This window comes from Phragmites australis, chromosome 13 (genome assembly GCF_958298935.1).
Source record: "Phragmites australis chromosome 13, lpPhrAust1.1, whole genome shotgun sequence".
Classification (NCBI taxonomy): domain Eukaryota; kingdom Viridiplantae; phylum Streptophyta; class Magnoliopsida; order Poales; family Poaceae; genus Phragmites; species Phragmites australis.
Genome location: NC_084933.1, coordinates 27,266,468 through 27,279,591, shown reverse-complemented (window position 1 = coordinate 27,279,591; position 13,124 = coordinate 27,266,468). Strand labels below are relative to the sequence as shown.

Below are 13,124 nucleotides of genomic sequence, written 5' to 3'. Positions count from 1 at the left end.
GTCCGTCGGCGAGGCTCGTTGAACTATTGAGTACACATGGTCTCACTCATTCATCGAGCGACGGTAGACCATTTCCGCCATTTTTTGAAACAATCCGTAGTCTTGCAAATATTAAATAAAAAAAATTCTCGTCCAGAACCCAAAGCGCAACGCGATTGCGAGCGCAGAAACGAGTAATCCGGCCCGGCCCACGAAACGAGGCATGGAAGCGGAGGAAGTGATTGGAAAAGGACAAACGGAGAGTGGTGGTGACGGCAGGCAGCGCGGAGTCCCGGGTCCATCGGATCGCGAGCGCGCTGTCGCCCACCGCAGGCGCAGGTGGCGCGCCCCACGCACTTCCCGTTCTCACATCCCATCGCCGCTATACTTCGCTCGGCCGTGAAGCGTCTCGTCTCCCCCCACCGATCCACCACCCATCCCTCCCCCCGCCTCCGCCTCCGGCCATGTCGTCGCCGTCGGTGCCCAGCCTCCGCCTCCCGCTGCGCCTGTCGCCTCTCCCTCGCCGCGCCTCCTCTGCGGTGCCCTCCCGCGCGCACGCGCCGTCGTCCCGCGCCGCACTCCTCCTAAAACCCCTCGCGTCCAGGGCGCCCGCGTCGTGCCACCAGCCCGGGCTCCTCCTCCTCCTCCAGCGCCGCCGCCATGGGCCGCCTGCGGTTGCCGCGACCGCCACCTCCAAGCCGGTCCTCAAGGTACGCTGCTCTATTTCGTCTCGCTTCTCTCCCGGCATTGGCGGCAAATGGCTCTTTTCTGATTGATTACCCCGGAGTGGTGGCTTGGGTTGGCGCGTAGGACCCGAAGAAGTATCAGGAGTGGGACTCCATGACGGCCAAGTTCGCCGGCGCCGCCAACGTCCCCTTCCTCCTCCTCCAGCTCCCGCAGATCGTCCTCAACGCCCGCAACCTCCTCGCCGGCAACAAGACCGCCCTCTTCGCTGTCCCATGGCTCGTAAGAGCCAATCCGCATATCAGATTTCGCCCCCTTCGTTTTTGTGATGCTCGTATTGATGGATTTGATTGATTGCTTCAGGGGATGCTCACTGGGCTGCTCGGAAACCTCTCGCTGCTGTCTTATTTCGCCAAGAAGAAGGAGACGGAAGCTGTCATCGTGCAGACTCTGGGCGTCATCTCTACCTATGCTGTCCTCGTCCAGCTTGCCATGGCGGAGTCCATGCCGGTGCCGCAGTTTGTGGCCACTTCAGTCATCGTGGCCGCCGGCCTGCTCCTGAACTTCCTCAATTATTTTGGTTGGCTCCCTGGAACCCTCTGGCTGCTGTGGGAGGATTTCATCACAGTCGGTGGCCTTGCCGTGCTCCCTCAGGTGACAATGACTGTCTTGCTGTGCCATCTTACAGATTCAGCTGGTGCTGCTGTGCTGTACAGTGTTGATGGCAAATGTGCTTCTGGATATCTCTGAGCGGTGACTTGAAAATGCAGGTCATGTGGTCAACATTTGTTCCCTTCATCCCCAATAGCGTACTGCCGGGCATAATCTCTGGTTCTTTGGCTGTTGCAGCTGTTGCAATGGTACGAGACATTCTCTTGCATTACGCAGTGTCTTTTACAAAGTTATCTGTTTATTAACTCTGATACCACCTGAATGCCTTAAGGAGAACTGGAAAATTAGAAAAAAAAGAAGTAAAAAGGTGATTGAAGCAATCTTTTTATCATTTGCACTGCTTTCAATTTGTTGACCATGCTTGATTTCAGGTTCTAAAGTGGCCTGCGTATTTAAGAGAAACTTTGTTCTAAGTAATTGTGTGAACAATAATGAAGTCCAGTAACTCCAGTTCCACAATAGGATGCTATTCTTATCTGATGTGTTTTGGTAGGTTTAAGTCCATTGGATTAATTATACATATGATGTTTCTTTATTCAGTATTGCAGTCTGATTGTTTGATTTGTCCACATCTAAAGCAGCTTTGGTTGCTTCATAAGGAAAACTTGTTCAATAAGATACGGAGTGCTCCATAAAAATTATGGATACAAGAACACAAATGTATTTACTCCACTTTATATTTTCCATTTTGTTAATAAAGGACTAAAAGTAGGTTGTATTCACATCGCATGGTGTCCTCTTTACCTTCCTAGCTTATGTTAGCTCTTGATTATTTTTTCCCTGTTGGTTTCAGGCAAGGATGGGCAAGCTTTCCAAGGGAGGGGTTAAATTTGTTGGATTATTGTCTGGTTGGACAGCCACGTTTCTCTTCATGTGGATGCCAGTGGCACAGATGGTATTCAAACTTTCAGACTTCTAGCATTGGAAAACTTACGATCATCTAACGCCAATACATTAACTTGCAATTTGTTTGGTTGGCTCTGCAGTGGACAAATTACCTCAACCCAAGTAACATCAAAGGGTTGTCAGCTTTCAGCATGTTGCTTGCAATGCTTGGAAATGGACTTATGATTCCTCGTGCTGTATTTATCCGAGATTTGATGTGGTATCGTGTTTTTATTCTGTCTTTCCTGACCCCTTTTTATGATTCAAGCGCAGCTGTTTGAGAAATTTCAAAGAAAGTCTGTTTTTAATGTGAAAGATCTGCGACGAAAATCTTCCTTTTCTAATTTGCCAACAGAAGCAATCAATATCTTCCTAATCGTCTGTTTAGGAGTTTCTGTACAGTGAGGAGATCTGCACAGCCTATAATTTTACCAGTTGTCGAATGGTAAACCTGCTTAACCCAGAGTCTTAGTGGACCAGTCGCTAGTGAGTAGTAAATATATATTTTTCTTCAGTTGAGGTCTTAGGACTTTTGCTACACAAATATCTAACACATACAGAAAGTGCCTACTGTGGATGACATGGGGTCATAGGGCAAGATCACTGTCCTAAGCATTTTTCGTGCATGAAGCTTTTACAAAAAGCCTCCTGTGAGATCATGCTCATTAAAACCATCATGAAAGTGAATCACAAACACAATAAAAAGGCTCGTTTATTTCCTGAAATTGAGTCTGGAAGTTTATATTAATATTTTCCAGTACAGTCAACCAAATGCCATTTTTATCTGCTGTACTGCGGTTCCTATGTCAGCCGTTAATCATTGTTATTTTCATCAATCTAGGTTCACTGGTTCTGCTTGGGCATCTGTCCTACAGGGTTGGGGCAACTTGGCATGCATGTACTGGTATGTATTTCTCACAACTGTGATAACCCGTCCAGATTTTTATCATGTACGGCTCCTACAAGACGTTAACCCTTGAACTGTCTGATTCCAGCTTCGATAGCATCAGCAGAGAATTTTTCTTCGCGACAACATCTGGGCTGCTTCTATGGCTAGGTTTTCTCTCGTCCAATATCTACTTTGTTTCTTCCCCAATATAAATGTCTCTATCCAAAGCATTTCAGACATTTGGTTTTTTGTGAGGAGCACAAGCATTTCAGACTCTATCCAAGAATTGAATGTTTATTGCACTGCAAGCCAGATTGTCTTTCTAACCATACACGCTGTATTTTGTTGTTTGCCCAGGATTTACTCTCTGGAGAGATACCATTGCCCATGGCAACAGCTCACCCTTGACTTCTTTGAAGGAGATGGTTTTCGGAAAGTGATAAGCCGCAACTTCATTTCTCATGCACTTGAAGCAGTTAACTGTTCCATGGTAGGAAGCTCTCCTACAATAAATCCTGGTGACTGCCAAGAACGGTGGTTTGGTTACTCTCTTTTGGTCTAAAGAACGGTGGTTCAGTCCTGGCATTGAGGTGAAACACTGGTCAGCTGAAGGCTATCATCATTTCCATGGGCCCGGTGAAGTACTGAAATGGAAGTTCCCACTTCCCCAGCCTGCAGAAAGCGCCATGTGATTATACAGAAGCTACCGCGTGACCAGCTTGTACATCCGGCAGGGAGGGTAGTAGCAGTTCTCTAGTCGATGTAAGAAAAAGAAAAAATGTTCTCTTGAATAAGATTTCAGCTCTTGCTGGCGTGCAGATGTGCATCCATTGCCTATTGCTGTTTTAATTTTCCCCAACGGCTGGAGTCGGTCTGGGTCCTGGTGATTTGTGCATTCTTGTTTTTTTCTAAAGGTGCATTAGCACTAAATAATTATTGTTTTGACAGATAATATTGTCTTTATCAGATAGAATAATATATCTTTTGCTATTTGGGAGGTCAAGCAAGTCGCAAGTGGATGGGCGGCACCGGGCCCGGTCCGGTCCAGTCCAGCTTAAAGCCCACATCAATTAATTAATAACTACTATTTTCCAATTAAAAAACAAAAGAAATATGGAAATGAGATGCAGGGAGACAGCTCGTGTGAATGGGCGGAAAAGTAATGGCAGCCAGAGGCAGGCAGCGGCGAGAAGCAAGAAGAAACCCGAGGCAAGCCGAGAAGAGCAAGCAAATCAAAGCAAGAAAGGGTGTGCGAGAACAGCCTGTAGGCAGCGGCTGCCGCGGGTTGCGGATTGTTGTTAGGGTTTGCTGCTGTTGGGCGCGTCGCGCCGTGGCGGTGGGGGCGGGAGGGGCGACGAGATGATGGAGGCGGGCGGAGCGGGAGGGAAGGACGAGAAGGTGCCGCAGTGGGGAGCGCAGGAGACGCAGGAGCTGATCGCGGCGCGCGGGGAGATGGAGCGGGAGTCCGTCGCCGCGCGCCGCAGCGCCAAGACCATGTGGGAGGCGGTGTCTGCGCGGCTCCGGGAGCGCGGGTACCGCCGCACCGCTGACCAGTGCAAATGCAAGTGGAAGAACCTTGTCAACTGCTACAAGGTAACAACCTCCCCTCCGGCTTCTCCAACGAACTTTCTAGTCTAATCTCCGTGCAGCTAGATTGACCGTTCTGTGCTGGACCACCTGGCAAAGATTTGCTCTGTACTGTTCTTGTGTCGATGGCAAATTGATACGCATTGCTGACTATTGAGTTACCATCTTTAGGCTCAGCGTCCCCAAATTGTCCCTCTATCTCAATAGCTTCATTCGGGTGTTGTTAGGACTTGGGACTATGTCCATTTGAGGCTGCTTTATTTGCACTAGCATTTCCATCAATTAAGGACACTGAAGAATCTTCATGCTGAATGAATTGACGTTCTAGTAATGTTATTCACTTATTCCTTCTCTTTCAATGAACGTACAAGGTCCTGCCTTTTTACAAAAAGAAGGGATAATTATGTCGCGGCATTCTGTAGTCTTCTTTTGTTACTGATTAACAATTGTTGATCTATTCTAGTTTTAAGTTGAGTTGTCTTTGGCCCAGAGTTTCCTTTAGATTTTCATGGATTATCGCAACTGCAACAACTGATTTCGCGGAGTCTATTATTGCACTGTACTTTGCTACACATGATTTGAAAATTGATGCCTTCAATTGCACATTTATAAGTAGGTGGAGAGCTAGTAATACTCAGAAGTACATGTAGGCATAATGTAATTTCCTCTGATGCTAATTAATATAGGAAAAAATAACACAACAGTGGTTAATAGTACTTTCTCAGCCCAAATGCCAGGTATGCTTGGTTCCTTTGCCCACCCTTGCTGAGCCTTGCCTATCAAGGCTAGAGGACAAGCAAGCATGTTTGGTTCCTTTGCTTGGTTTGAATTTGGGCAAGGTCGGCAAGGATTTCCTTGCTTTTGAGAGAGAGCCAAATTGGCTCTCCTCTTCTAGCAAGGTTTGCCGTGTCTAACCTTGTCAAGCAAGGCTAGTGGGCAAGGGTGGGCAAAGAAACCAAACATACTCACTGTCTTCAGGTCTTCTTCACAAAAAAAATCATATAGAAATGATGCTTGCTTTTCTAATTTTGGCAAGCACAAATGTGTATTCCGTTTCATTTTGTTCTGAAGTAAAAGCTAACCAAACATGGCACAATTATTTCATAGGAAGCTAAGATAACTAGTATCTGCAACAATGGATTGTCACCTGTGATAGAAAGGTGAATAAATCTGCCATTATCTTTGTTGACAATGATGCATGAGAAGTCAAGGTGGAATGTCAAGGGTTTAATGGAAATTGAGTGGAAAATCATCCAGAATTGGCGGTTCAATAAAAGCTCAGAATTCCACTTTTCCTTTTTGAGGGTATGGAAGTACTGTGAGCACTAAGCAGGTTTTCTCAAAAAAGGTATACCACCATTTTTCTTTACCTTCACATTGGGAGAATCTGTCTGAGAAACTGCACTTGGACTGGCTCAAAATGTGACATTTGTTCTGCTTAACTGTTGAAATTAATAAAAATGAAATTACTGCTGCCAAAAGAAGGGGGTAAAATTAGGATACTACTATCAGTTGGGTATGTGAGAACAGGGATGGGTCAATTAAGAGTATTGAGATAAAAAAAAAGTCAAAACACGTATTATTGGTGACGCTCCTGCTGACCACAATAGTCATATGTTTTATTGGTCTGCTGGCTACAATAGTTATAAAAGATCTTGTGTTTTGTGGTCATGCCGTCATGCAAAGAGAATGTCAGGACATAGACCAATTATATTTTCCAGCAGGTGGGGATGAAAAATTAGAAGTTCCATGTTAAGTTGAGATTGACTGTTAAGTTGAGATTGACTCTGCTGTTGGGTTGGTTGCCTGGTGGGTCCAATTTCAAGCTTTCTGTTAGAAGTTTTCCTTTATGCTTACAAAAAATCAGTTCCTACTACTTACAAAGCAGTGGCTGATTGTTTATTGTTTGGACATATAGTTGATCTATCTTTGTTGTGTACTCTGTCCACCGTCTTTTTTTGTGCACCTTTGCTATTAGTTTGCTTTGAGATTTCAATGAGGATAGTCAGTACCTTAGTTCTTTAGTTTATCAGGCACAGTGCATAACTTATGCATCATATCATCAGGGGAAAGAAACTTCTGATCCAGGAAATGGTAGACAGTGTCCCTTCTTTGAAGAGCTGCATGCAGTCTTCACAGAGCATGCTAGAACTATGCAACGCCAACTCCTTGAGTCTGAATCTGGAGCCTCTGTTAAAAGGAAACTGAAGCGACCTAGTGGTGACAGGTCATCTGGGGAGTCTGATGATGAGGACGATTACGGTGAAGAAAGCGAAGATGAAAAGTCCATGCGTAGCAGAAAGAGGAAAGCTGATGACAAGAAGCAACAATCACAACGAGTGTCGGAGAAGTCAAGAACGGGCATTTCAAGCATCCATGAACTGCTGCAAGATTTCCTGGTGCAGCAACAGCGCATTGACATCCAGTGGCAGGAGACGATGGAGAGGCGCGCGCAGGAGCGGCTCGTTTTCGAACAAGAGTGGCGACAGTCAATGCAGAAGCTGGAGCGGGAGAGATTGTTACTGGAACACTCGTGGATGGAACGAGAGGAGCAGACGATGCTGAGGGAAGAAGCACGAGCCGAGAAACGGGACGCGCTCCTGACCACTCTGTCGAACAAACTCCTGCAAGAAGATCTATAGCAGGGGACTCTTGGTCTTCGTTGGATAACTGCTGTAGTGGACATTGTTTTCTCACCGTGTCTCATCAATTCTTTGTAGCTCCTGCGCATGTTGGCATGTTGTTGTTCAAAAGAAAATGTTTCTTTGTTTATCGGAAAAGAAAATGTTTCTTGTAGTATTTGTATTAGGTTTTTTGTAGGGCTCTTTTCCAGATTTTTAGTGGAGTAATGTTAGTCTTATGTTTTATTGTGCATGTAAGTACCATACTGTCAGGTAGGTCTACAGATCAATGCCAACATGTTTGATGATAATTGGCTTTCAGTCACTGTCGGGGGATGATCTTGACAATGAATCTGGAGTATACCGGATGATGGACATGTTAATCTATGTTTCTTACGGGTGTGTATCGAACGAACTCAAGAATAATGGGTGTGTATCGAACAAATTCAAGAATACAAGGATATATTTAGATTTAGGCCTCCTGTGGAATAACAGCTTTACGTCCTGTATATTTTCTTATAAATTAGGTGAACTTGTTTCGGACTGTTTTCCATTGAACCCTTCTCCCCCTTTATATAGCAAGAAAAATAGCAAGGAAAAGAGAAATACATACAAACAGATCATGTCAAGCGTCGTGGCAGACCAACCCCTGATGAAGTCAACTACCTCTAGCCTATCATGACGTCGTATAGGCATGCTCGCTCTGCTCTGGTTGTTCTGCACGTTATGTCCTGTCATCGAACGTTATCACGCTCACCGGTCAGGCCATCATATAGCATTAAATGCTACAAGACAGGTCACTGCTTCACCACGCTTGCCCACGACCTCGCTCGCCAAAAGGGAGTGTTTGAGGAAGAAAAACGCTTGAATGGATGATATTAAATGCGTCTTAAGAAGCTAGGTGAATACCTACCTTGCGACCAGGGTCTGATTGCTTGTTATTTCTAAAGGGAATCGAAGCTTTTCGTTCTGTTCGCTAGCTAGGTTCGTGTGACTAGGACAACCCTTAGCACGATAAGCCCATTGGTAGCGACCAACGCTCGACTCGAGTTAGGACTTATGGCATCGTGGTTGTTATCCCTCAGCCGCTTCTAACCCTGACACTATGCGAGCGATAGTTTTCATTACTTCCCAACTGATTTGGTACTCACCATATAAGCGAACATGCAAAATAAACTAGCAGCATAGAAAAGAATCCTAAATTGTTCTAGCCCTCGACCATCTGGTCAGCAGAGAAGCTACCGACCAAGTGGTCTAACCTCCGAATCAGAAAAACTTACAAGCCAAGAGCAGTCTATTCTTGTCTGGGAGATCCTGCAAAACAGAGAAAAACGGGCTCGTGCTCAAGCAACCTTACACATAGAACCTACGCAATTGGTTTATGTTCTAGGAATTGTGCAATTCACAGCCATCCTTCATGACCAGTTTGACCGCACCAGGTCGAGTAACTTCGACCATTGTATACGACCCTTCCCACTTGGAGGAGAGCTTGTTTCGACCTACATTATTCTGAATTTTCCTTAAGACGAGGTCGCCTACGACTAGGGTCCGCTCCCAACCTTGCGGTCGTGGTAGCGCCTGAGGCTCTGTTGGTATCGGGTTGCTCGAATTAGAGCGCGATCGTGAAACTCTTCGATTAGGTTTATGTCATCCTTCCATCGAGCCACCTGGTCGTCGTCTGAGTATATAGTTACTCGAGGAGACTGAAAGGGCGATCTCGGAGGGGAGCATTGCTTCGACACCAAAGACTAGTAAGAACAGAGTTTCGTCCATGGTCGTGCTAGGGGTCGTTCGTAGTGATCAGAGTATTGTGGGGAGATTGTCCACCCAGCGTCTCGAATAGCTTTGCAGCCAATCAAAGACCCAGATTTTTGACCCCTTGCAATATTATCCCATTTGTCCTTTTGATTTGTCCATTGCTCTAGGGGTGCACCACTGATGTGTAGCTTAATTTGGTCCCGATCTCTTCGCATTAGTCTCTAAAAGCACTACTGACGAACTGAGTCACATTGCCCGTAATTATGTAGTTTGGACTACCATACCGCACTACTGGCCCTCGTATGAACTTGATCACTATTCCGGCGATGATCTTCCTGACGAGCTCGGCTTCAATTCACTTAGTGAATTTATCGACCGCCACGAATAGAAATTCAAAATCGCCAGGGGCCATAGGGAATGGTCTCACAATATTGAGACCCCAGACAGCAAAAGGCCAAGAGAACGGTATGGTTTGCAGTGTTTGGGCTGGTAGGTTAGTCTATCTACCATGGTACTGACCCAGCTCATACTATTTCACCAGTTCGCAAGCATTCTAGAGGGCCGTGGGCTAATAGAATCCTTAACGATACGTTTTTCCGACCACAGTGCGGTATGAAGTATGGCTACCACATATGCCTCTATAAATATTAGAGAGCAGCGCGCTCCACTCTTCTTGAGTGATGCACTTCAGTAAAAGGTTGTTGCTCCCCCTGTGGTAGAGGTGTCCCTCTATCAGGGAGTATCTGTAAGCTTACTGCGTGATTTGTTCTATCGATGCATCATCGTCAGGGATCGCTGGATTCTAAATGTATGCCAAGATCTAATCCATCCAGGATGTACCTGAATCAAGCTAGGCGACCACATGATGGTCGTCCGATGACTGCACCAAAGGAGGTGTTGCCTCCAAAGGCGTTATCTCGGGTGCTCCATTTCCAAGTGGAGTGTCCCCTTCACCTTAGCCCGAGACTGTGGTGGATGGTTGTGTGAATCTTTCTTCAAAGACTCCAACCGGGACATGTGCGTGAGAAGAAGCTAGACGTGCCAGCTCATTAGCGAGGAAGTTATCTCTGCGCAGGACATGCTTAATCTTGAAACCGATAAAGCGTCACTCCAGCCTTCTCACTTCAGGGAGATATGCAACCATTGTCAGGTCAGAACATTGAAACTCCTTCTGCACTTGGTTTATGACTAGTAATGAGTCCCCTTTCGCCAGCAGGCATTTTGTACCAAGTGTGGAGGTTGCTCTCATTTCCAATAAGAGGCTCTCATATTATGCAATATTGTTAGTAGTATGAAAACATAATTGAACTACGTACCTGAGTGTGTCACCGATAGGTGAGGTCAAGACCACTCCAGCCCCCCGCTCCCTTCAATGTGAACGACATGTTGAAGTGCATGGTCTAGTGCTCTTCCACCTTTGGTTATGTTCCTGCTCGTGCTCAAAGGATGACCACTCGGTAATAAAATTGACCAGTGCTTGGGACTTGATAGTGAAAGTACATCTAGCCTTTATGTGTGATTTTGATAATTAATGATAATACCTATGGACTAACAATGGTGTTGAGTTTGTTAGTAGGTTGTTCTATAGGAAATGCATTGCGAGATATGCATGAGCTATAAGTGAATGGGGAGATTAAAAATGCATCAAGATAAATGAGCTCTAGGTTATTTCATAAGAGATGTATAAGTGATGAATCATGGATTTACTAAGAAATACCATGAGAACAAAAGAAATGCATCTTTGTCAATGAACTCTTAGTGATGCTCATAAGGAGAAAGAAAAGCTCAAAAAGATTGGCAATGAACTTGAAGACTAAGTTACTTGTGGAGATTAAGTAACTAAAGGTATGATATTATCAATAGAGTTTTATGGACTAACACGTGTGCTATGTGCTTAAGAGTGAGTTGGGGTTAGGATCCATATGAAGGCATAAGTTAAATTGAAATCATATATGCCAAGAGTAAAGAACAAGAATGTACTCCATATTTTATAAAGTTAATTCCTTAAAGATGTCGAATACAAAATGGTTTTCTATGGCAAGACGGTGAAGGGCAAGCAAGACTCGGCTGCGATGGACCATCCGTGGTGAAGGGCAAGCAAATGGCTTGGCGCCGAAGGACCAAGGTAGTGGTGAAAAGCGAGTGAACGCTTTGCGTCAATAGACCGTATGAGGCCATAGAAAGCTATGAGTAATTCGCATCAATCATATGAAGAATCAAGAAAATATAGAGTGAGAAATATATGAAAGTTGGCAACCCTCAAGGTTTGAATGAAAGAAACGGTACTTGAAAGTTATTCAAAGGCTCAAAATAGTTTAAACGAGTTTTATCTTTGAATTTGAGTATAAGTATGCCGCACTATTAATAGGGATGCAATGTGAGCTAATTGTCGTGTCTCAGTGCTAAAGAGTTTCTAACCAAACCCAAGTGAGAATTCTTTTTAGAGATCCCGGTTTGGAAAGTGTGGAAGTGTCCGAATTAGGTTTCGGAGTATTTCTAATTTGATCCAATGTGTTTTAGGTCATGAATTTAGTTGGTATGTGTAGCCATCTGAATAGCTTTCCATAGAGTCCAAAATCGTCAAAATCGGATTCCGGGATCAAAAGTTATCGCCGTTTTTCAGTGGGCAGTTCTGCTGAATCCGGATACTCCGGGTTAACTTGGATTAACCGGGTTGTCCAAAGTCTCCGGGTGAGGTTCCGGGGAGAGGTCTCGGTTTGAGCCTTTTTTAGTTGATCCGGATACTTCGAGTTGACCCGGATACTCCGGGTTCCGGAGACTCCGGGTGAGGTTCCGAGTCTGGGTGCTCGGTTTTGCCTTCTTTAGCCTACCCGGATACTCCGGGTTGACCCGGAGACTCCGAGTCTGTACAGAAAAATCTGTAACGGCTAGTTTTTTTAGGTGGGCTATAAATAGCCCCTCACCCTCATCCTTTGGGGTTGCTGCAAGGGCACGAAAGAAACACATTTTAGAGCCAAAAGAACTCCTTCCCACTCCATTTTAGTGAGAGATTTGAGAAGAAAAATAAGTTGGGTTGTGAGATTGGAAGATTGAGTGCAAGTGAGCTAAATCCAATCTTGAGCACTTGAGTTCATCGGCAAGAAGTTCGTGAAACATTTGTTGCCCGGCGAGCTTCCATGCTTGTGGTGAGCCGCGCGAAAGTTTGTGAAGGCTTCGATTCCACCTCCGCAAGGGAAGAAATCAATAGTGGAAGCCAAACTCAAGTGTGATCAAGTTTGGAGAGGAAAGTTGTTGAAAGAGACTCGGCTCATTGGAGCTTCCTCAACGGAGACGTAGGATTCACGGTGGTGAATCCAAACTTCGGGAAACAAATCTTGTGTCTCCTCTCTTGTTCCCTTTCATTTGAGTTCTTGCTTAATGTTTGTGCATTTTGCTCGATCTACTTGTTCGTGTATATTTGATTGTAGATTCTCCGTGAATCTACTCGAAATCATCACTTGGAACACACGGCATCACTTGGTTTGAGCTAGAACTCTTTAGGCGTACTTTATATTCAGTTTCGAGCTCAGTTCTATACAGAACCCGGATAATCCGGATTTACCCAGAGGTTCCGGAACTGCACAACCCGGAGACTCCGGGTTGACTCGGAGTATCCGATGAACAGTGTGTTTAGCCTTTTTCAATTAGTGTTTTCTTGCATATGTTTTGCTAGAATTGAGTAATTTTTGTCACCTTAGGATTGTAACTTCCACACATATTTAGAGTGATATATTTAGGTTTTTCACTTGTGAAAAATCCATTAATTTATATCCCGCTGCAAGTTTAGGTCAACAATAAAAGGGGACGAATTTTGGTAAAAATGCGCATTCACCCCCCTCTAGGTGACATCATTGTCCTTTCAGATAGCCATTCGAGGGACGAACTGAATATCGAACTCCCCAAGCTCTACTACCCACTTCAATGCTCTTCCTGTTGCATCCCTAATGTGAAGGATTTCCTTAATTAGGAGCGAGAAGATTACCTTAATTTTGTGTGTCTGAAAGTAGTTCATGAGCTTGCGAGAGACCATCAGCATGGCATACAACAGC

At 45.0% G+C, this 13,124-nt stretch overlaps 2 protein-coding genes across 2 annotated transcripts; both read left to right on the top strand.

Moving 5' to 3' along the window:
* Window positions 1–240: 240 nt before the first annotated feature.
* Window positions 241–3,944, top strand: LOC133888348 (maltose excess protein 1-like, chloroplastic). The gene is made up of 9 exons (XM_062328552.1): window positions 241–689; window positions 790–945; window positions 1,027–1,317; window positions 1,434–1,523; window positions 2,129–2,230; window positions 2,322–2,440; window positions 3,062–3,124; window positions 3,216–3,277; window positions 3,467–3,944. Exons 1-9 carry the CDS (start codon window positions 444–446, stop codon window positions 3,547–3,549), a joined length of 1,212 nt encoding a protein of 403 aa, XP_062184536.1. The 5' UTR covers window positions 241–443; the 3' UTR covers window positions 3,550–3,944.
* A 144-nt stretch (window positions 3,945–4,088) lies between these two features.
* Window positions 4,089–7,628, top strand: LOC133888351 (trihelix transcription factor GT-3a-like). The gene is made up of 2 exons (XM_062328556.1): window positions 4,089–4,702; window positions 6,763–7,628. Exons 1-2 carry the CDS (start codon window positions 4,469–4,471, stop codon window positions 7,336–7,338), a joined length of 810 nt encoding a protein of 269 aa, XP_062184540.1. The 5' UTR covers window positions 4,089–4,468; the 3' UTR covers window positions 7,339–7,628.
* Window positions 7,629–13,124: the final 5,496 nt, after the last annotated feature.